Here is a 23,492-nt window from a genome sequence, read left to right on the forward strand (position 1 = left end):
TTTTACAGATCAGTGTAGATCCAGCCCAACAATATCTGGAGGCCACATGCTCTCCATCCCTGTTGCAGAAAAGTGGTACCCTCTTTCCCTCTCCATTTTGCTACATCCTACCTTTTCTATTTCTATTTTTTTGGTGGTGCTCTATACTCCATCCATCCTTTTCTGCTGGTGGAGGCTGGGAAAACGAGAGCCGGTTGGACTCTGAAGCATGGCCGTCAGTTAATAGCAGTTACCAGTGCATAGCCTGCCTTGCTGCCTGAAGGAACTGCTCTGGCTCCTGTTATTGCTTGAGCTTTTCAATCCAGTGAGCATTTTTAATGTAATCTTTTTATAGAATTCTACAGGCTATGCCCGTTAAGTAGAACAAGCCCCCAACAACAACAGAAGCAATGGGCTTGGCGTCATGACGATGGGATTTAGGGTGTGTGTGTGTGTGTCTGTGTGTGGAGAGAGAGAGAGAGGGACTTACTTTAATAATTTATAAACAACAAGGCACATCCAAGGCTGTAACAAGAATATTCAATGGAGGGTCTCCCCCCCCCCCTTTTTTGTACCTTTGCTTGGTTTGGCAGAGAAAGAAAGTAGCAGGCAGAAAGCACATGATGTGCTTATAGCTCAAATCTTTTCCCACAACAATTCCACTCCTACCTTAATGTGGGGGAGGAAATGCAAGGAAACTCTGAATGAGAGATGGAAGAGTCATGGTCAAGATGCATGGAAGCTATAGGCAAGGAAAATCTCAGTTGTAAGTGAGGGTATAGTCAGGTGAAGGGAACAGCAGGCTTTGCTAATCAGCTACCCTCTAAATGTTGGAAGGCCTTTCCCAACTATAGAGCCCTTTTGCTCCCCTCCAGAAAATGAAAAGAGCCATTCATTCTGTTCATTTGTATGAGGCAGGAAACAATGGTTCTGAAATGACACTCAAGGCGCTTCTGGGCTGCCGCAATTTTCAGTCACGTGCCAGCAAATTCAGGTGGCGCAGTTAAAGTGGATTTGAAGCTCTCGCAAACAAGCCTGCTTCTTCTGAAAACCAGACAGGGAATGCAATAAGTAAAGGAACTGGAAAGTGCAGGATAACAACTGATCACTGCAGCATCGTATAACCTCCCTGCACACAAATTGAAATGAATGCCCTACAAACAGCATCTAAACTCTCTGCAAATTTTGTCCAGACAAGTCAGGATGAATGTGCAGGAAGCAGCCTTTGCCTCTGGTACTACGTTATTTGTAAGGAGATGTATGGGGAGGAAAAGCCTTAGATTAGACAAATTAGTGGAGGAAAAACTGTCCGAAGCTCCTGTGAGTTGATAGCAATGGGCAAGTTCCTTCTACTTCCCTTCCCAAAGCACGGCGATTGGAAATGTAAAAACTGAGAGTTCTGGCAAGATATGCCTTGTTTGGAAGGTAGAGCAGTCAGGCACAACACTACAAGCTCCCCACATCTTCTCCTTCCTTCCTTCCTTCCTTCCTTCCTTCCTTCCTTCCTTCCTTGAGCTTTTCCTTCAGTGGAGAGCTTGTCTGGGGTTTTTAATGGACCTTGAGACTGCCTGACTCTCTGCATCCTCTGAATGTCTAAGGCACTACTTTGGGGAAAGTTTTGCTTCACAAGGTGCAAAGCCTAAATCACTCCAAAGGAGTCTGCATTTGGTGCTGAATTCAGCCTTCAGTGGAAGCCAGGGCACATCCTTAACAGCTATAAGGAACCTTCTAGCTAGGGTGCAGCACATCTCTGAGTACCAGCTGTTGGGGAACATCGGAGGTGAAGGGCTGTGGCTTCCATGCCCTTTTAGCTGTCTTCCAAGGGGCACCTGATTGGCCGCTGTGAAAAAGAGGGTAAGCTAAATGGTCCTTGGTTTGCCCCCACTCTTCTTTGTACGCTCCCTGTAATTAACACAATGCCCCAATATTTTCTATGCAAGTCTCTAATTTGTATGAAGATCAGGTTTCACTTGCTCAGTTCTGTGTGTTATGAATCCCATTTTAGCTACCTTCCTCCTTGTTCCTACATCTGAGCCTCTGCTCTGTTTTGTTTGAGGCCTTGTCTATACATATAGAAGAGTGAGGTTGCTTGATACAGTCCTGAGGTGGTAGGATGGAGCTGCACCACCAGTTCAGATTGCAGGCGGGGTATAGTTTTGGCTGCTCTTCAGTGCAAAAAAACAAACAAACAACAACAACCAAAAACCAAAACCAAAAACTCAATAAAGCCTACACAACAGAACTCACCACAAGTAGAAAGGGAACCCAACAGGGGTCTCAGCTTTTTGCCTCATGTGCTGGCTTTCTGTGTGCATGCTTCTTAACCCAAGGAAGCATTCAAAATTAGCTCCTCTACTGAAAATCAGAAGTGGTGCAGCTCATTCAACCACCTCCTTATCCAGCGGTTCTCAACCTGTGGGTCCCCAGATGTTGATGGACTACATCACCCATCATCCCTGAGCTCTGGCCTTGCTAGCTAGGGGTGATGGGAGTTGTACTTCAACAACATCTGGGGACCCACAGGTTGAGAAAGGCTGTCCTTATCTCTCTCCCCCCCTCATTCTGCTGCACGAGTAGATCAGGCTACATTCATCAGCGCAACGGCAAAGTCCTTTTTTACCTTTCCCTTATCCTTCAGGTCCCTTTTCAAGAACAGGATTTATAAACCACTTAATCCTCCACACCTCTATGAAGATTACATAAAATAAACGTCAAAATTGCCAACAGAAAAAGGGGTTAAATAACAAGGTATAAACTGGGGGTGGTGGGGGCTCTGGGCACCCCAACTTTTCAAGGAGGGGATCCTCAAAATTCTGTGGCAGCCATGCACACATGCACACGATGTGCTCACTTCGGTAATGCATGCCGTGCAGCGTGTTTACATCACTCGTGTGTGCCACACAGTGTGCGCATGACCTGTCAGCACGCCCCATCATGTGCATGAGTGACATCAGCATGACCCATGGCATGCATGCATGTTGCATGGCTCTGGCCCCCTTAATCGTGGGGGCAAGCCGATCTGCTTGCAAGGCAGCCATTTTTAAACAAAACAAAACAAAACCGTAATTTAAAAACATGTGTCTTACAAAATAAAATGTAATACCAAAAATACCTGTCAGCTTTGCATATCTTGTCTTAAGCATTTGCTTTTATCAAACGATATCACAACGAATTCAAGAAAGGGAATAAATATTTATTATTTCTGATACTTCTTATGAGAGCGCTGTATTATGACACTTAAAAAGAACACCTTAAAATATCCATGGTCTTTTAACTCTAAGCTGTACTACAACATGAAACAATGCCTCGCAAAGCAGCAATAATTGCCCAGAAAACCTCCATTTTTCAAGCACATTCCCATTGTTCTTTTCACATTTCACTTTTCCAAATCTCAATTTATTATTCTGATACCACGTAGGCAGGGAAATTAGCAGTGCTGTCACCCGAATGATAAAGAGCCCTGCCTTTGATTCTATTTGTGTTTACTCGGAATCGCTACAAGGTATGTAAGGAAAATGGCATCTACTTTATGTTCCAGAATGTCTATTAAGATCAAACACATTCGATTGTTTACTTTGCCCATTTATAACTGAATGCTAAAGTTGGAGAGAACAGTTTGTTACGCTGCATGACTTTCCAGCAAAAACAAATTAATTCCAAGGCTTTTGCCTCATGGAGAAATGCCATCCAGACGTTCTCTTGAGTTACTCGTTTTATTCAGTGGCAGTGTGAAGTGACAGCTACGGGCTATTATTTTAGTAGAAATGTTTATATTACTTAGCGTGCATTAACGCCTAGGAAATATGAGTGTAAAGGACATCATTGTTAGGGGCTCCAGCAAAGCTTTTCGGGTTAGGGCTGGGCGATAAATTGGATTTTGCTTGTGATTTAATAAGAAACTTCCTAATCTGCACTTCTCAGACCAATAGATTAACTGAAACACAGTTGTTCTTAGAAATTTGCTTTTCCTTGAATTTTGCACTGTGGTTCCCCAATCAGTCTGTACAAGAATACATATATTAGGAGGAAGTGTTCATAGAGGTGTATATATTAGTGAAAACTGCGTGCAAAATGCACTATATTAGGGGGAAATGGTTGCAAAAGTATGCATCAGTCAAAACTGCATCCAGAAAGGTGATTAGAAGAAATTCACACTAAAATGCTAATGTTTTCCATGAGGATTTTTCTTTTAAAAATGCAAATTGTGACAGAAGTGTGAAAGCCTGAAGTATAGATTTTGAAAAATGAGAAACAGAGAGAAATTTATAGGTACGCCCATCCCTAGTTTGGGCCCACATAAAATCTGGGGATTGAAATGCTTACTTTCAAAGAAGAGGTGAGCACCAGGAGACTCCAGAATTAACCTCTAGCTTGGATTAAAATCTAAAGTGGAGGAAAATTCCCAACCTACTCACCCACCCAGACCTCAAATGTTTGGGCCACCTATATCCGTTCCCTTTAAACAACCCTTATCCTACTGGGCAGTAGCAACAGCTGTTTTCTAACTGTGGGAATTGGGGTGGTGATCTGTCCCTTCCTGCCCCACTCTGGTGCACTGGTAGTGTGGCAGGCAGAAATGTCCTGATGGAAACCTACATACCCTGAAAGGAAGATGGATGAGTTTCAAAATCAGGGTGGTTTGGAAACGAACCAGAACTATTTAAGGATTCTGTCTTCTTGGGGAAATAGCTTGACTTATTTTCTGGGCAAATCTGATGTGGGATGGGGTAAGTCTGATAGCTGACAGTGCACAGTATTCCCCAGACTTGGAGTCCCCAGATATTCTTGGGCTACAAATCCCATTATTGTTGACCATTGGCTATGCTGTCCAGGGAATGTGGGGGTTGTAGTCCAACAATCTAAAGGAATCTAAAGGCTGGAAAGGCTGCTCTAGGAGAAGAGTTTGTGTTGCATTTTCCATATTCATTTTTGTGCATCCTCAAGAGCCTAAACAGGGTTACTTTGTTGAATGGTTTCTTTAAATATAAAGGTTCATCATTGTTCCACCCAATGTGTATGTCTTTAAGGGGCCAGAGCAAGGGCCAGAGCAAAATAACAAGACCCAGCTTTACAGCTGTTGTGAGACATAGCAGGTGCTGCTGAGTTGTACTGATTAAGCTGTGTCAGCAATTGGGTGTAGTATATAAGGAGCAGCACCTAGCTCTCCCATTACCCTGGGGGATGGGTTGGTGGTTGGGTCTGGTTTGTTGTTGATGTATTTAGTGCATAAGGAGTTTTTGTTTTTGCAATTAAAACCTTGTTTAAGTACTTTTTGAGTCCCTTTTTAATGCATGGTCTCCCCAGCAAGCTCTCTGCAGCGCTACCATACTGCAAATAGCCAACATACTTAAGGAGAGAATGTGAAGAGAGAGCTTTCTTGGGGCTGTTGAGAGAGGAGTGGGTGGGAAGGACCTTTGTTCAAGTTGGTATAATATTTTGTTTCTGGGGTGAAGTCTTATGGAGCAGAATGTGTTCTGTTTCCTGGCTATCACCCCCCCCCCCCAACATTTATATTTAAGAACAATCCATGTAGAGCCATGTTCTGGAAGCAGGGTCAGAGGCTGCACATACTTCCATGGAAACTAGAGCATCATATGTAAGTAGGTAAAGGACCCCTGAACAGTTAAGTCCAGTCAAAGGTGACTATGGGGTTGTGGTGCTCATCTCGCTTTCAGGCCGCGGGAGGCAGCATGTGTCCACAGACAGCTTTCCGGGTCATGTGGCCAACATGACTAAACTGCTTCTGGTGCAACAGGATGCTGTGACATAAGCCAGAGCACACGGGAATGCTGTTTACCTTCCTGCCACAGCAGTACCTATTTATCTACTTGCACTGGCATGCTTTCAAACTGCTAGGTTGGCAGGAGCTGGGTCAGAGCAACGGGAGATCACCCCGTCGTGGGGATTCAAAATGCCGACCTTCCGATGGGCAAGCCCAAGATGATCAGTGATTTAGATCACAGCGCCACTCTGTCCCTGTCATATGTAGTATATATAATGCACATGCACACCCAGGACACATCCAGACAAACGTCACAGTGAGATTGTGCATACCCAGTCAGAGGCTCCTCTCCCACCGCTGGGCCTACTGAGCATCCACACATGGCTATAATATTTACATAGGGCCTACACAGAATGTGCAAATGACAGATGCACGCATCTGATTCAAAGACTGTGTGTGAGCTGTTGATCGCAACATATAGAGCTACATGAATCTTATGCACCTAGGCCTAATCCAAATGTTGACACCGGGCATCAGGTAAGCCAAGAGGAAAACAGGCAAATCCAGAGAGGTGGCATCTCTCAAAGTAAAATAATAAATAAATAAATAAAAATATGTGTAGAATCATTTCCTCATCATATATAAGGCCTAATTTTCACTATGTCCCAGAGTGACCAGTCCAACCAAAGTACATTAAGTACAGTAGAACCTCTACTTATGACCACCTCTACTTGGGCCTGATCCAACTTGCAACCGCGGCAAACCCAGAAGTAAATACTGGGTTTGCCGCGATTTGCACACACACAGAAGCGGCTTCTGCCATTTGCGCATGCGCAGAAGCGGCCGCCACAGTCTGCACCTGCGCAGAAGCACGCTGCTGCCAAATGCACCTGCGCACAACGGCGCTTCTACCAGCGACCCGGATCGACTTATGGACGGACCTCCGGAACTGATTACGTCCGTAAGCAGAGGTTCCACTGTACCAAGCTTGATGAAAGGAGAACCTATTCAAGTGGTGTAAAACAGAACCCTCAGAACATGAAACTGGTGTTGTGAGATGTTTTCCCCATACAAATTCAATGGGTGAATCAATAGAAACCAACAGCTAAGCAAAGACAGCTATTTTCCTTTCCCAATGCCTGGAGAGACTCAGCCATTCCTCTCCGCACAAAAAATGTAATTACCTAAAGTGATAATCAACTATTTTCCCCTTCATAGTAAACAAATGACTACAGGCATTTGGCTTGAAATGAAGAACAAACATCACAATGAGTTTAAAAATAGTAAGAAGAGGATAAAACGCTACCAACAATTATGCCTTGAAAAGTTGACTAAACCACCATCTTCCAACATGAGGGAGAAACTGATTTATGGATAGATAGATATAGTGGTTCTTACCATGAGGCTCCAGAACTTTAATCTATAACCCACAAAAGGGTGTAAGAGCAGCTTGGAAATTATGCCAACCTTAATTATACTTAATGTGAATTATTCAGAAGTGCAGCAGAGAGAGGAAAAAATTTATTTCATACAAAGGAGCCTGACATTTTAATTGGTCCTTCAGAAAAGAGACAAAACAATTTCCTCTCAAGAAAATTTACATCTTCCCCATCAAAACAGCAGCCTCAGCCGAGCAGAACTTCATTAACAAGATTAATTATCATGCCAGTGTCTGCCTCATCAGGTGTGCTGGCCAGGTGAAGAGCAGAACACAAAGGAAGGGGGGGCTGGCATCACACCTATAGCTTGGTGTTGATTCCAAGAGAAGACAGGACACAATAAGGCCTTCTTACCTTGATCATTAGCCATTTTGTCAGGATGTTCCACTGCAAGGCAAAAACAACAACAAAACAACACTGTCAGTCATTTTTTATCAGTAGGCACTTTGACGCATCAAATCAGCCATTTTGTTAGCTAACTTTCTTATCAAGTTGCAGATTCTCTGTTCTCCCCCCCCCTTTTTTTTTTTTTTTTACTCTCCAGTCGATTGGATCAGAATATGACAGGGAAGATTTTGACATTATTCTTTAATTTCAGAATCATCTTGAGAGACGCAAAGTACAAGTGTCAGTCAGTTCATCTTGTATCTCATAACTAATGAAGTCAGATGTTGATTTTTGAAGGAAAATAAAAAGTCTCAGGTTGTCCCCACCCACAGCTCCCCTGATCTGGGGTATCATTAGGAAAGCTTAATTAAGAAGTGAGATGCAAGAAAAAGATGAAGAAATGGTTTCTTTGAATAATTAGGCACAAACCCTCCTGCACACTGAAAGCTAGCTCGTCATTTCATTTCAAAAGTGATTTAACATGCTTTTAAAATATAATAACACATACAAAGGAAAGATGGGATTACAAGTGCTCCAGTTAAGTCTTCAGGATTTATAGACATTGCCAAGACTCTCAGGCTGCAGTACCCTTCAGCTATTTATTTAAATAGTGCAGAGAACTCAGCTCAAGTTGAAATCTTACAGAATTCTGTACTGCTCTTCTATTGTTTCAGAATGTTTGGGAGAAATACTATGTTAGGAGTAACCAAGGTGGTGGTCTCTAGATGTTTTGGACTACAGAATCCATCATCCTTGGCTATTAGCTGTGGTGCCTGGGGCTGATGGAAGTTGTAGTTGAAGCAATGATTCTTCAACATCAACTTCGTTGGACAGGTCATGTTGTACAGGTGCCTGATTATCATCTTCCAAAGCAACTACTCTATTCCGAACTTGAAAATGGAAAGCGTAATGCTGGTGGTCAACAAAAGAGGTTTAAAGACTGTATCAAGGCAAATTTTAAAAAACGTAGTATAAACACCAACAATTGGGAAACACTTGCCTGTGAGCACTCCAATTGGAGAACAGCCTTTACCAAAGGTGCCATGGGCTTTGAAGACACTCAAACTCAGGACGCAAGGGAGAAATGTACTAAGAGGAAGGCATGCTTGGCATATCCACACCATGATCAACTTCTGCCCGGAAACCAATGTCCCCAATGTGGAAGGATGTGTGGATCCAGAATTGGCCTCCACAGTCACTTACAGACTCATTGTTAAAATTGTGTTTATGGAAGACAATTTTACTTGGCTACGAGGGGATCGCAGAAGAAGAAGAAGAAGAAGAAGAAGAAGAAGAAGAAGAAGAAGAAGAAGAAGAAGAAGAAGAAGAAGAATTCAACAACCCTGGAGGGCACCATGTTAATTACTCCTGTGTTATGAGATGTCTGCCCAAGAAATATCATTGTGTAGATGCTTTGCCTATATCTAGCAGTTATTCATCAAAGGGGCACCAGAATGTAAGCCCGGGTAGTTCAGTGGCATCTAGCTCCTCACCCAATTTCTCCTTTTTATACCCATTATCCAGTCATGCTCCTGCCCACATGCAGAGCCCATGCATAGGATGATCCTCTAGCTGACCACCCAACTGAGTCGTATGCCTTTTGGGGTAGGTCAGCTACCTACATGACTGAATCTTGCTTATAGTATGAAGCAGTTGAAACAGATTGTCTTCAAAAAGGTGACAAAACACTTTTGGTCTTCATAAATGAAGGCAAGTAATAAGGGATGGATACTGTTCTATCTGTCCATTCACTACTCAATCCAATCTTTATGTTGTTGAAGGTGTGACAAAACAAGCCAGTGGGTATAAGGAATCAAATCTCAAATCTTTGCAGTTTTCTGATAGGGGTGGCGCTCTCACAAAATACGTTTATTGTGTTAAATCTGCCAGACATAGATATATAACCAATTCTCCATTAGGAGAACATCTGAAGCATAATGAGTGCTGCTGATTTGCTTTGGAATATGCTATTTTGGAAATCCAGCTCTCGGCTTGTGGAGACAGAGAACAGGATATATAAAAAAATGAAAAGCATCTTTCTATTATAGACATGGTGGCATTTGGGCAGTTCATGGAAAATTATGGTTTACAAAACCAGAGGCAACATTTCCTTGAATACAAAGGAAGCTGTATCTTTTAAAATTTAGTTGTATCAAATAAATTGGCAATGGTAAGTCTACTAAGCTGGACCATAAAGAAGGCTGATCACTGAAGAATTGATGCTTTTGAATTATGGTGCTGGAGGACACTCTTGAGAGTCCCATGGACTGCAAGAAGATCAAACCTATCCATTCTGAAGGAACTCAGCCCTGATCAAACCATAATAAGAAGATCAAACCAATCAGCCCTGAGTGCTCACTGGAAGGACAGATCCTGAAGCTGAGGCTCCAATACTTTGGCCACCTCATGAGAAGAGAAGACTCCCTGGAAAAGACCCTGATGTTGGGAAAGATGGAGGGCACAAGGAGAAGGGGACGACAGAGGACGAGATGGTTGGACAGTGTTCTTGAAGCTACCAGCATGAGTTTGACCAAACTGCAGGAGGCAGTGGAAGACAGGAGTGCCTGCCGTGCTCTGGTCCCATGGGGTCATGAAGAGTCAGACACGACTAAACGACTAAACAACAACAAGTCTACTAATATCTCTTACTTATGACAACTAATTGAAACCTCACCATACGAAGGTGTCATGCACCAAGTCGGACCACTGGGTCCATCTATCTCAGTACTGTCTACTCTGACAGGCAGCAGATCTGCAGGACATTGGATAGGACTATCTCCCAGCCTGACCTGGAGATGCTGGGGATTGAACCAGGGACCTTCTGCATACAAAGCTGATGCTCTACCACGGAGCTACACCCTTCCCCTACTCCTGAGCTATGCAACAGCACAGGAGACCTTTGGCTTCATATCCCACCTGTGCATTTCCTGAAGTTATCTACTGGCCACTGTAGGAAACAGGATAGTGGACTAGATCAATATTTGCTCTGATCCTGCAGGACTCTGCACAAGTTCATGCAGGCTTTATGGATTTATGTTCTTGCTATTGAGCTAATGAACAATCACCCAACAAAATGTTATTGTGAGAAGAATCCTACAAAATATCTCTCCTGGTTTTGGTCATTGAAAATCTTATAGTCCTGCTAGGTAAAGGTAAAGGACTCCTGGATGGTTAAGTCCAGTCAAAGGCGACTATGGAGTTGCAGCGCTCATCTCACTTTCAGGCCGAGGAAGCCGATGTTTGTCCACAGACAGCTTTCTGAGTCATGTGGTCAGCATGACTAAACTGCTTCTGGCGCAACGGAACACTGTGACAGAAACCAGAGCGCAGAGAAACGCCGTTTATTTTCCTGCCACAGCGGCACCTATTTATCTACTTGCACTGGCATACTTTCAAACTGCTAGGTCACTCTGTCGCAGGGATTTGAACTGCCAACCTGTTAATCGGCAAGCCCAAGAGACTCAGTGGTTTAGACCACAGCGCCACCTGCGTCCCTACGGTCCTGCTAACCCATATTTAGCTCCTCTCCCCAAAATCCAGTTCTTGCTGCAAGGTGAGACCATATCTAGGACAGTATTCCCCAACCTGATCCCCTTCAGATGTTCTGGACTACAACTCTCATAACTGATCAACAACCATCTGTTCAAAACATTTGCAGGGCACTAGTGTGGAGAAGGCTGCACTTCATAAGGAAGTGTGTAGGAAACTACTGACCCTTTCCCTTCCACATCGACCCAAAGGACAGAAATCCTAGAGCATAATTTTATAATGGGTTTCTTCACAGGTCTATACCTATGATTTATAATTAGGGCATCAAAAACAAATACAGCTTGTCAACATGCCCTGGCCAAAACCTTTATCTCAAGCATTTATGGCATGTGTAACTAAGCTAGATAAGTTGTTGCTTTTTTTGCTTTTCATGTCGCTTCCACTGCTGTGCTGCTAAGAGGATGTAACCCTTGTCATAAATAGCGTCATGAAATATTTCAGGGTTGCTTTGGTCTATGACATTGGTTCCTGGCAAGTTCTCTGTAACTCAGGGATGTAAGTTGGTTTCTCATTCCCACACTTGTCACCCCAGTGAAGCATTAGAGGGCACTGCAACGCTAAAAATTCTGCCTGATGTTGTCTCTTCAAAAAAAAAGAAAGAGGGAGAGAAACACTCCACGGTGACAATATCAGCAATTATAGAGCAGTTTTTCAAAAAAGAGAAAAGGATGATTGCAAATTTAACACCGTTGTCGATCATGTCCTGCAGAAAGCCCCAAATAAAGACCTTTCTTGTCTGTGTTAATAGGAGGGTAATGCCGATCAGAATTAACAAGCAAAGAGCAACCTCTCTCTTCCTCCCTCCTTCCCCGACTGACACATATCAGTTCACATAATTTATACATCCTTCAAATTAAGGTTATGGATGCTCTCTCTATGTACTGTGATAGCAACACATCTAGGCAATTTCCAGAGGGTTAGTCTGTTAGTCGGCTGCCGTGAAAACAACAAAGAGTCTTCTGGCATCTTAAAGAGGAAGCCTTAGACCCCACTTTAGCAACACTTAGAGCAGACCCACGGAAATAAATGGGCTCAAGTCGGTTATGACTTACCCAAGGCCATTGATTTCAACAGGTCTACTCTGAGTATGGCTTAGTCAGATGCAACCCTGGAAGAAAGATGGTGGCATATACTGTATTTTCCAATGTATAAGACGCTCCCATGTATAAGACGCCCCCTATTTTGGGGGACTCCAAATTAAGAAAACACCCCCTCAGCACAACCCGTGTATAAGACGAGCCCCAATTTTAAACCTAATTTTTTGGCAGGAAAAAAACCCTAGTCTTATACATGGAAGAATACTGTACTTTTATGGAATGTAGTCCATGCCATTGGATGCATGAAGTATGTCCTCTTCTTTTGGCAGGTGACACACACCTGGTGAGGAGTGGTGGATTGTCCATAGTGAGGTGGAAAGGAATGAAAGGAAAAAATACAGACTACAGGGGAAACTGTGGGGAAACTGGGCAGAGCTCTTGCTAGGAAGTCCCCTTGATAATACTGGGGTGGGAGCAGTTTGACCACTATACCATACTGCCTTAAAAAAATGCCCCCAAAGTAGACATTGTTGTTGTTGTTGTTGTTGTTGTTGTGAATCACAAAGATACAGCTCAAAGCTAGAACATAAGTTGCTACATGGTGCAAATGGCTACACACAACACAGGTTCCCAGGACTCGGGTGGCGCTGTGGGTTAAACCACAAAGCCTAGTACTTGCCGATCAGAAGGTTGGCGGTTCGAATCCCCGCGACGGGGTGAGCTCCCATTGCTCGGTCCCTGCTCCTGCCAACCTAGCAGTTTGAAAGCACCTCAAAGTGCAAGTAGATAAATAGGTACTGCTCTGGCGGGAAGGTAAACGGCGTTTCCGTGTGCTCTAGTTCGTGGCTTAGTCATGCTGGCCACATGACCCGGAAGCTGTACGCTGGCTCCCTCAGCCAATAAAGTGAGATGAGCGCCGCAACCCCAGAGTTGGTCACAACTGGACCTAATGGTCAGGGGTCTCCTTTACCCCTTTTTAACACAGGTTCCGAACATGCATACTAACACAATGTAACAGAACACGGTGGAAATCAGAACTTAATCAGCAGAAATTGCCAGTGCTTATTGCACATGTGTATTAAACACGAAATGAGGTAATGATGTATATGATTGGTGAAAATTGAAATGTTTTGTTTGAAATTTTATAAATACCACTGCCTGGACCACTGGGCGGGGCTGCAGCTTTGCAGAACGCCTGTAACCTATTGCTTTGCAATAAACAACGTTGGACTCCTAAATCCTCACGTTTCTGAGTTTTATTGGCACAAACTCAGGAGAGAAGCTATTTTTGGCTTACAACAATGTCACACAAACAGCAACTAACCACACTGTTGGTTGGTTTGTTTATAAGATTTCTTACCTGCCCTTGAATAGGTTCCCTGGGCAGGTTACAACAATATACTAGCATGGTAGAAAAATCAAAACAATTTAGTTCAGAAGAATGGGTGGCATCTTTGGCAAATGCCAAAAGCTAATTAATGAGATGCACCTCTGTGGGGAGGGGATTCCACAGTTAGGGGCTGACGCAGAGAATGCCTTCGGAAGGGCTGACACCCAGGTGAATTTTGGAGGGTGGTGAAACTACCAAGAGGGACCCCCTTGCCAATCCTAACACCCAAGGAGGTCTGCAGGAATGGAGAAAGTGTTAGGAGCTCAGCCTACACTCGAGTAGGACCCTGGTAGAGACACATGCCCGACTGGCATGTTCCCTCCCTCCTGGTCAATCATTCGGGAGCTTCAAAAGCTTTCTTCTGCCCGAACATCACAGCGACCGATGCCAACAGACATCGGCACACTTAGGGATCTGCAGAGTTTGCGCAGCTTGCGTAACAGACCTCAGCAACTCGGCATTTTGGCTAATCTACTTTATCTACATATAAACACACACGGAGCACTGCAACAAGGCTCCCTCTCTCTCTCTAGCATCAGACAGCAAAGAGAAAGAACAAAGGACAATAGTCCCACTTCACGGAACACAGTAACACAAACATCCTGTCTCCGTCACTTCCCACTCTGTGGAGTCAAAACATACACCGTCATGTGATAGACAAAAATCCCATGACTGCAGTCATGGAGCAGGAATTCTAACAGAAAGTACTAAGGGATAGGCATAACATTCAAATTACTGTCAGCAGCATAATATGTGTGAAATTGAAATACAAGTATGTGCGTCTATTGAATACACATATGGAATAAAAGCCCACAGAAGATGAAAGTGTTGTTGTCTTTTAGCAGAGGCTGAACAGCCATCTGTCATCTATGCTTGAGATTCCTGCGTTGTAGTGGGTGCGGCTAGATGACCCCCAGGGTCCCTTTCAGCTCTGTAATTCTATTTTTCTATGATTCCAGGGCAGCAAACTTTCTCTCAGTTCGTGGCTTGGCACAATAAAGGACTTTTAATAAGCCACTGCCTTGCAGTTCCCACTTATAATACAGTTTGCAATTAAGATTCATTTGGAAATGAGGAGTGACACATTAGAAGAAAATTATGCTACAGTTGTGGCACAGCGGAATAGCTCTCATTAGCCCTGCTCTTCCTGACTTACCTATTTCAGCCACAGGTGAAGGGGAAAGGCAGACTCTTAATGAATTATTTCAGAGACCGAGGGGGTGTTGGTGGGAATCCCTTCTCTGGCTGACATTAATTCACTTGGCTCTTTTCAACCTGCAATTCTGTAGTAAAGAACCTTCTAGAACATAGCGGCGTAACTTTGGATACTAAAGAAGAACACTGCTGCTGAATATTTACTATTTAATGTTATTAATCTGTCTGCTGTAAGCCTAATGGGACATTGAGAGTGAAATGCTGTCTTCAGAATGATTAAGTACGGATCATTAACTGCAAAGGGAACTTCTGGTGCCACGTTGCATCATTTTTGTAAGCATGTATAAAGAGGGCATTTACTTCATAAAACTTATATGCCACTTGATTGTAAAAAAAAACAACAACCCTCAAAGCCATTTACAAAGAGAACAAAACCATAAAACTATCCATAAAAACAGTTTAAAACAGCTACTTAGAACGTTTTTTTAATATTAAAAAATCAGCAATAAATGAAAAACGAACTTCAACATTCTACATATCTGGGTAGGTTTGTCTAAACAGAAACGTTTTAACAGCTGCCAAAGAAGAGTACAGTGAAGGTGCTTGCCTAATGTCAAATGGCAGGGAGTTTCAAAGGGTAGGTGCTTCTATATTTAAGTATTAATTTCTTACAAATGCAGAATGGGTATTATGAGACATGTGAAATAGTGCCAGTCCCTCAGATCAGAGTGGTTGTGTGGGCATGTGTTGGGGTAATTTCACAGGTAACGTGATCCCGAGTTGTTAAGGACACAGTGTTAGGATATAAACACCTTGAACTTGACCCGGAAGAAAATAAGGCAATCAGTGCAGATTTCAGAGCACAGGTATTATATGTGGGTAAGGCTTCACTCTTGTCAGCAATTGTGCTGCAGCATTCTTCACCAACTGCAGCTTCCAGATCAAGCATAAGGGAAGTCCCACATAGGTTCCGTGGCAGTAATCCAGTCTTGAAGTAACCAATGAAAGAACTACTGTGGAAAAACTTTCTTACCCAGGAGTGATTGTTAACTTTGGTACCAACAGAAGTAGGTGAGAGGCACTTCTGGCCACAGAGGTCTCCGACCAAGAAAAGGTGAGCAAAATAACGTACAAAAATGAATTATATCACACAAAAAATGACTATGCATTAGATCCAACCAAATCCTACTGACAGGATATCCTCTGGAATTAATGGACCCAAGGTAGCCATATCTGTTGATTTCAATGGATCTACTCTGAGTAAGACTAGCATTGGGCACAATCCTATGTCAGGAGAAATGCACTTGAGGACGTCAAAGATGGAAAATGAGAAGAATGGGATTTTGGACTGGAAAAAATGAGAAAAACTGAAATTGGTAGATTCATTTATCCTTAGTCCACATTCAGAAAGAAAGAAAGAAAGAAAGAAAGAAAGAAAGAAAGAAAGAAAGAAAGAAAGAAAACTTTTCAGTCATGCTAAGTATATAGATACACGCATGCGCACACACACACGTAGTATTTCTGCATATTTTAGAGATGGAGGTTGTTCTTTTGATGCTTACATGGTTCCTTATGAAATTAAATGTATTGTGACCTCTCTCTTTCTCCATGATAATCATAAAAACAATAATTTATTATTTATACCCTGCCCATCTGGTTGGGTTTACCCAGCCACTCTGGACGGCTTCCAACAAAAGATTTAAAATATATTAAAACATCAGTCATTAAAAGCTTCCCTAAACAGGGCTGCCTTCAGATGTCTTCTAAACATCCGCTAGCTGTTTAGGTCTTTCAAGACTGGTGTTATGTGGTCTTGGTGGCCGCTCCCAGTCACCAGTCTAGCTGCCACATTCTGGATTAGTTGTAGTTTCCGGGTCACCTTCAAAGGTAGCCCCACGTAGAGCACATTGCAGTAGTCCAAGCAAGAGATAACTAGAGCATGCACCACTCTGGCGAGGCAGTCCGTGGGCAGGTAGGGTCTCAGCCTGCGTACCAGATGGAGCTGGTAGACATGTACGTGTTTGTATGTGTAGATATAGTTATTGCCAAAAGAGCCTTCTGTGGGACACCAAACACATCTTCTTAATCATTATTAAGGACAAGAATCCAATAACTTTGCATAATTGAGAGTGTGAGCCAGACATCAGAAGCTCTTTGCACCTTACATGTAGAAGCAGATTTATCGGGGGGAAACAGTTTGAATGTTATTGAACATGGCATATTTAGGGTGGATAGCATTAAATATTCATGCCAGGGTATTAGACAGTGTCCTCATAGGCTATTAGATGACGGAAGAAAATAATTTTTTTATTTTCAAAAAAATGCATCTCCTCTGATCTAAAATTCATCTCCCAGATGAGCTTGGTGATACCTTGCATAAACGCTACAAAGTAGGTGATTTTGAGTTCAGATCTAGTTAGATATCTGGGTCTCCTTAGCATCTGATGTCTCATGGCTCTGCAGTTATTATACTTAGATGCTGTGACACCTAGTTGGGGGGAAAACCCTTCATTTTAACATGGGTTTTTCCTCTGACACTCATCGCAAGCATGAAAGGAAGCTGGTGCCCATTTAATTTGGTAGATGAGAAGCCATAGCAAAGGAAGTGTTCTCTCGTTGCAATTTATGGTAGTTTAAAAGAAGTGAAAAGCCATCAGAATTGCACTGATTATTTTACGCAAAGAGAAATCTGACTTGGACAGGCGAGGCAAACTCCTGAAAATCCTGGCTGGGATGCGATAAGCTAAGAATGCATGCAGATGAATTGCTTAGAATTGCTTCACCCAGTTCCTGTTAATTCATTACAAACTATTACATAAAGAAGGTCTCCCATGTTCAATTTGATTTCTTGGTAGCTTCTTTTTTTTTTTTTTTTAACAATAATAAAAATTAAACACAGAGGTATCAGCCTCTGCAAAAAGAGCAGCCATCTGTCAGAGCAGCTTAGTGCTCTGGGCTTGTAAATTCTCCAAGACAAATTCCAGTGCTTCAAATCAGCCCTAACTTGCTCACTCATTGAGTAGCACAGATGAAGAGACTTGTTTCTGAGAGGTTTCATTGGAAGAGGCAAGCGCCAGGCCATGAGAGATTATTTCTCAGGAGAAACCTGATGTCTGGGCTAGCTCACTGACTCTGCGGACTGAAAGTTGCTAGGAAAAATGGAATGGGCTTGCACGTTCCTAGGGCACGAATCATTTTTCTGGAAAACAAAACAAAGAACTTGATATAATTTGCAGGGGGTCCCTTTTTGATATTGTGGAATGCCCTTCCCCAGAGTAGGGGGTGAAAAAATATATCAATTTGGTTTCTCTCAGATTTTCCAAATTTAAATACAGTTCCTCACAATTCCATATCCATTTGCTTTTTGGGTGGGTGGTGGGGTCCTTATGAAAAATCATCAGCATTCTAGTGTGATAACTTTTCACGAAGCAGACCTTCTATGTGATTTTGCCTCATGTACACATTTTTGCAGAGCAATTTTTGCTAACAGAATGCATTTGGGTATATTTCCAATTATATAAGCATTTATATGCACAGTTCATCCTAGCACATGTGTTTTTGTACAGATTACTTGGTGGGAGAAAAGCACTGCATAATTCAGAGAAAGGTCAATGTCAAAGGATGGTTGTGTTTCAGTCTGTGTATTATTTCAGAAGGTGCACAATAGTTAAGATCCATTGACACAATGGTTCACTGAGTGCTCTCACCATCGCTATGGAGCAAGTTGGCTGCCTTGGTACTCAATGTGAGCAATGAAACATGAAATCAGTGGCTAGAGCCCAGGTGGTGTAAGGCTCAGTCAGAAACTGACCAAACATTTGTGAGGCCTACCTCATCCATCATGTCTATCACATGGTAGTGGTGGCGGCAGTGAATAAATCTTACTTCTCTAACTTCATGGTGTCCACAAGTAGCTGTCTGGCAGAGTTTTTTGCCCTCTGACCCAGAAAGTGTTGCCCTGACACATGGGGGGGGGGGGGCTGTCTGCTTTAGAAGATCATCCTTCCCAACTCATGGTATGTGTCAGGAACCATGCTGAGCGGGGCTGCACTGAGAAGGATTGGTGGGAGTCACCCCTGATTCTGAATCTTTCTAGGAACAAGAGGACAGTATAGATTTGGAAGAGTGGTTTGCAGAGGGGCATAGTTCAGAAGGCAGAAGCTGGGAAATACTGGATGGGGAACAGCTAGGAGAAGAAACACTGGAAGAGAGAGGGTTAACATATTCACAGTCTCTGGACAGCCATCCCCAAAGACACGGAGAGCTCAGAAAGTGTTAGAACAGAAAGTGCAGAGGGTACAAACTCAGATTACAAGACGTAGGAGTGACGTAAATTAATAGGGATTGGGGGGGAGTAAGCCTTAATTGGGAGCACCGCCATTTCTAGGGAGACGTGCTCTTTTCTCTCTCACTGTGATTATTAAAGACTCTAACTGGTAAGACGTTCCTTTCATTTGATCGTCTTATTTACGACCACGGGGGAGGAAGCCGGTTCCCCAAAGCCTGACAGTATGTTATCAGAATGGTGATCCTGGGGTGAGCAGAACTCATCCTTGCTGCCTCCCCCCACCCCAGATGTTTTCTTAATACTCAATGTGAATGCCTTAGATGGGTTGGTGCCATTTATCGACACCCTTGTGGAAAGTGGTAGACTTCACTGTGGCCACCAATCCCCATGTCCAGAATGCCACGGAATGGGTAGTACATCAGTGGAAGTAAACCTGCATCCAGGCCACCAAAAGAGTTTCCAGAGGTAAAGGAAGGAAGGCACCAGCTACTCCTAACAGTGGTCTGTCCCTGGAAAAACGAAGAAATGCCACCCCAAAATTATTCTTGGTGCAACTGGGGCCATGAAATTCAGAGGCCATTTTGATGCATGCGCTCCTCACTGCTAGGGTTCTCCGCCATTATTGATCTTCTCCTTTAGGTACTTCCAATAAGCTTGTGAGGAACTCCAGGATTTCCCAGGACATGTTTTGAAAAACATACTGCTCTATAACTACTCAGGACATAAAGATTATTTGTTTCATGTATGGCAGAGAAAACATTGCCCGCACGACATCTTATAAACCTTGGGTATGTTCATAAAACAATTCTGTTGTGCCTATTACTTTTTAATGCATTTGAAAGATCTCCAAACAAAACAAGAAACGGAGACTGCAATTTTGAACTTCCATTAACCTCAATGAGTGAATCACCGCTAGCTTCTTATTCACAAGAAATCAATACAGAAATGAACAGGCCCCTGGCTGGAGGAAATGTGGGCAAAGGAAATGTCATGTTTGATGCTTCTGTAACCGGCACAAATTTCACTCATCTTTTTCTCAATGACTTTGATGCAATCACAACCGCCACTCATTATTTTGAGCTGCGATTGAGCAACAATTGAACTCCTGTTGTACATGGGACTGCTAGTTTGTTATTATTATTCTTTCCAGTGGCAGAAATCAGTTGTGTCAAAAGTTTTCAGGGGAAGAGCCACAGCTCAATGGCCAGGCATGTGCTCTGCACGGAGGAGGTCCTTGGTTCAGTCCCCTGAAAAAAGTTCCTGCCAGAAAACACTGAGAGCCACTGACAGTCAGTGTAGACCAGGCTTCCTCAACCTCGGCCCTCCAGATGTTTTTGGCCTACAATTCCCATGATCTCTAGCTAGCAGGACCAGTGGTCAGGGATGATGGAAATTATGGTCTCAAAACATCTGGAGGGCCAAGTTTGAGGAAGCCTGGTGTAGACAATACCGCTATAGTTGGACCATGATCTGGGCACAGCATAAGGCAGCCATCTATGTTCCGTTGGCTAATGCAATAAAGTTTATAATGATTGTCCGGGAACTGCCATCAGGTCAGAGGTGAGAGGGGGAAGGGTAGTTGTGTTATAGGGAACCTCTGAAGATCTTGCGAAGCAGCTCCTCCTCTGGCGAGGAGGAAAGCCCCACCTCCAGTGGGGAGGAGGTGATAGGACCAGGGGATGCTAGGGAGAGCCTCAAAACTGACCCTGAGCAAGCCGGAGAGGAGGAAAGTACCCCTTTGCCAGCGCCCACTCTGCGCAGTAGGTTTCGGTGCAAGGAGGGGAGGAGAAGGCTGGGGGTCATGTGACTGTTATGCTGGGGGAGGTACAAGGACCGCCTACTCCCAGATTCTGCTAGCGACTGAGCCAGACATGAACTTGCGACGCTCTTCACTGTAAATAGTTTGCAATAATAATAAAGCCTAGAAAAGACAGGTCGGAGTCTTGCCTGTTTGCTCTCGAGCAACCACACCATCACCTGACAATGATGATGTTCCTATGTCCATCATTTTGCCAGAAAGAGCACACAAAAACTGCAACTGATGTCAAAACTCAAAATCCTGCCCTATCCTATGATCCAACTCCTTAACGCATCAATTCACAACAAATAGTTGAAAATCCAAACCTTTAAGAGTCCGGAAGAGAATGGGATCTGAGAGAGGACCCACTCCTTTGGCGTTGCGGGCTTGTATTCTAAAGTAATACACTGTGTCGAGATTGAGGTCCATGATCTGATGGGTGAGGCGGTCGCCACTGATGGACTCCATGACCCAGTCGTCAATGGGGGAATTCTTGTCCAAGGTGAAGAACAGGATGTAAGCTGCAACATACACAAACACACACTTTCTCTTAATACATGTAGCAGACATCTTCACACTGACTACAATCTGTGCCATCGGAAGTGGTCCACCTGGTGGGGCAAAGTGCTGGCGAACCACTAGCAGAGTTTCTGAAAGTTACCCAATGGTAGAGGGGAAGAGGACAATGGCATGCTGTGGGTTCAAAGGTGGGAGTGGTGGATTGACTCTGCCAGCATGCCGGCACAGTGGTGACGTTCCACTGCCTCACACCCTCTCTGCAGGTAAGTCGCAGTGACTGTACTGATGGGAGAGCCTGGTGCATTGTGCTGCTCCTTCCCACCAGCTGCTACTGTGTGGCATATATTGGGTGAAGTCTGCAATCCATAAATAACAATGATCCATTCCCCTTCCCCTTTTTTATTTTGGTACTATGGGAGCACACCCACCAGCAGTATTGTTATGCATGTGTACTCAGAGCTAGTTCATACTACTACTACTAGTAATAATTTATTATTTATACCCTGCCCATCTGGCTGGGTTTCCCCAGCCACTCTGGGTGGCTCCCAACAGCATATTAAAAATACAATAAAACACCAGACATTAAAAACTTCCCTAAACAGGGTTGCCTTCAGATGTCTTCTAAGTGTCAGATAGTTGTTTATTTCCTTGACATCTGATGGGAGGGTGTTCCACACGGCGGGCGCCACTACTGAGAAGGCCTTCTGCCTGGCTCCCTGTAACCTCACTTCTCACAGTGAGGGAACCGCCAGAAGGCCCTCGGCACTGGACCTCAGTGTTGAATGATGGGGGCGGAGATGCCTCTTCAGGTATACTGGGCTGAGGCCATTGAGAGCTTTAAAGGTCTGCACTAATATTTTGGATTGTGCACTGGCATTGTTATACATGTGTACTCAGAGCTAGTTCATACTTGAAGTTGTTCTCCATGGGAATGCCTCAGGACTCTGCAAGCTGTTGATGGACTTGAGGTAACAGCAAGTTTATAAAGATTATGTGTTGAGACTTGAGATTATGTGTTAGTGCTGGAGTAAATGTAAGTGGCATTAATGTGGCGCATCATTTCCTGGGTGGTCATGAGAAACATGCCAATATATTCCAGGGAAAGTACGGTAACTCTGTTTGAAAGAAACAAAACTAAGTGTGTAGCTATTCTTTGTCCTTATGCATAATGGTTCTTCTTTTTTTGCCATGAGTAGCCCCCACCCCCCAATATCCCTGGGCCATACCACATTAGGGTCCACAGCCAGTTGGGAAGATAGAAGATGGCAGGAGACTGCTACCTTGGATGGTTCTTCAATTTGCAGGGTAAAAGGTAAAGGGACCCCTGACCATTTGGTCCAGTTGTGGACGACTCTGGGGTTGGTGCGCTCATCTCGCTTTATTGGCCGAGGGATCTGGAATACAGCTTCCGGGTCATGTGGCCAGCATGACTAAGCCACTTCTGGCGAACCAGAGCAGCGTACGGAAACGTCGTTTACCTTCCCACTGGAGCGGTACCTATTTATCTACTTGCACTTTGACGTGCTTTCGAACTGCTAGGTTGGCAGGAGCAGGGACTGAGCAACGGGAGCTCACCCCGTCGCGGGGATTCGAACTGCCGACCTTCTGACTGGCAAGTCCTAGGCTCTGTGGTTTAACCCACAGTGCCACCCGCGTCCCCAATTTGCAGGGTACACTGGTAAAAATGCAGAAAAGTGGGGAGGCAGCCCTGATCACTGCTTGGGAAGTTTACTAGAAGTGGGAGGGGGCACCAGGATGGCACCTCACCACCTTGGGCCACTAGGGCTTCCTGAGACCATGTGTTAGGTGCTCAAGTCTGTCTTGCTGGAATCTTGTTATCACTACTTGCATGAGAGCACACCAGAAGGCCCAACGCAGGGCATGTCAATGTGCACACACAGATCCCACATGCACAGTAAGCCTTCCATTGACTTCAGGAACTTCTGCATCTCACCATGGTACTGATCCAGCAGCTTACTCCTTCCTGGCCTCTCAGCATGCAGACTATTGATGTTCCTGCTGCAAATAGTCTGCGTGCAAAAGAGTGTTCTGGTAGACGCACTAAGCCAAGGCATTAGGGAAGGGCTGCTTGGCAGTAGAACAGCCACATATTTGCATTTACACAAAGATGGCCTTGCAGGGAAGGGGAGAATTCTAATACTCCCCTCCTGCGCATGCCTCTCTCCAGGCAGAGTGAGCTGGTAGGTTACCCAGAAAGCATCTGGATGT

At 44.0% G+C, this 23,492-nt stretch overlaps 1 protein-coding gene across 3 annotated transcripts in view; it reads right to left on the minus strand.

The window, feature by feature from the left end:
* Positions 1–23,492, minus strand: part of DCC (DCC netrin 1 receptor) — a 928,036-nt gene that overhangs the window by 69,301 nt on the left and 835,243 nt on the right. For all 3 annotated transcript variants that reach the window (XM_077936487.1, XM_077936485.1, XM_028749092.2), the window contains exons 20-21: positions 21,071–21,265; positions 7,495–7,527 (exon numbers count right to left, since the gene is read on the minus strand). In XM_077936487.1, the coding sequence (XP_077792613.1) occupies positions 7,495–7,527; positions 21,071–21,265 (228 nt within the window). The remainder of the gene's footprint in view (positions 1–7,494; positions 7,528–21,070; positions 21,266–23,492) is intronic.

This window comes from Podarcis muralis, chromosome 11, assembly GCF_964188315.1.
Source record: "Podarcis muralis chromosome 11, rPodMur119.hap1.1, whole genome shotgun sequence".
In the NCBI taxonomy this organism is placed as follows: domain Eukaryota; kingdom Metazoa; phylum Chordata; class Lepidosauria; order Squamata; family Lacertidae; genus Podarcis; species Podarcis muralis.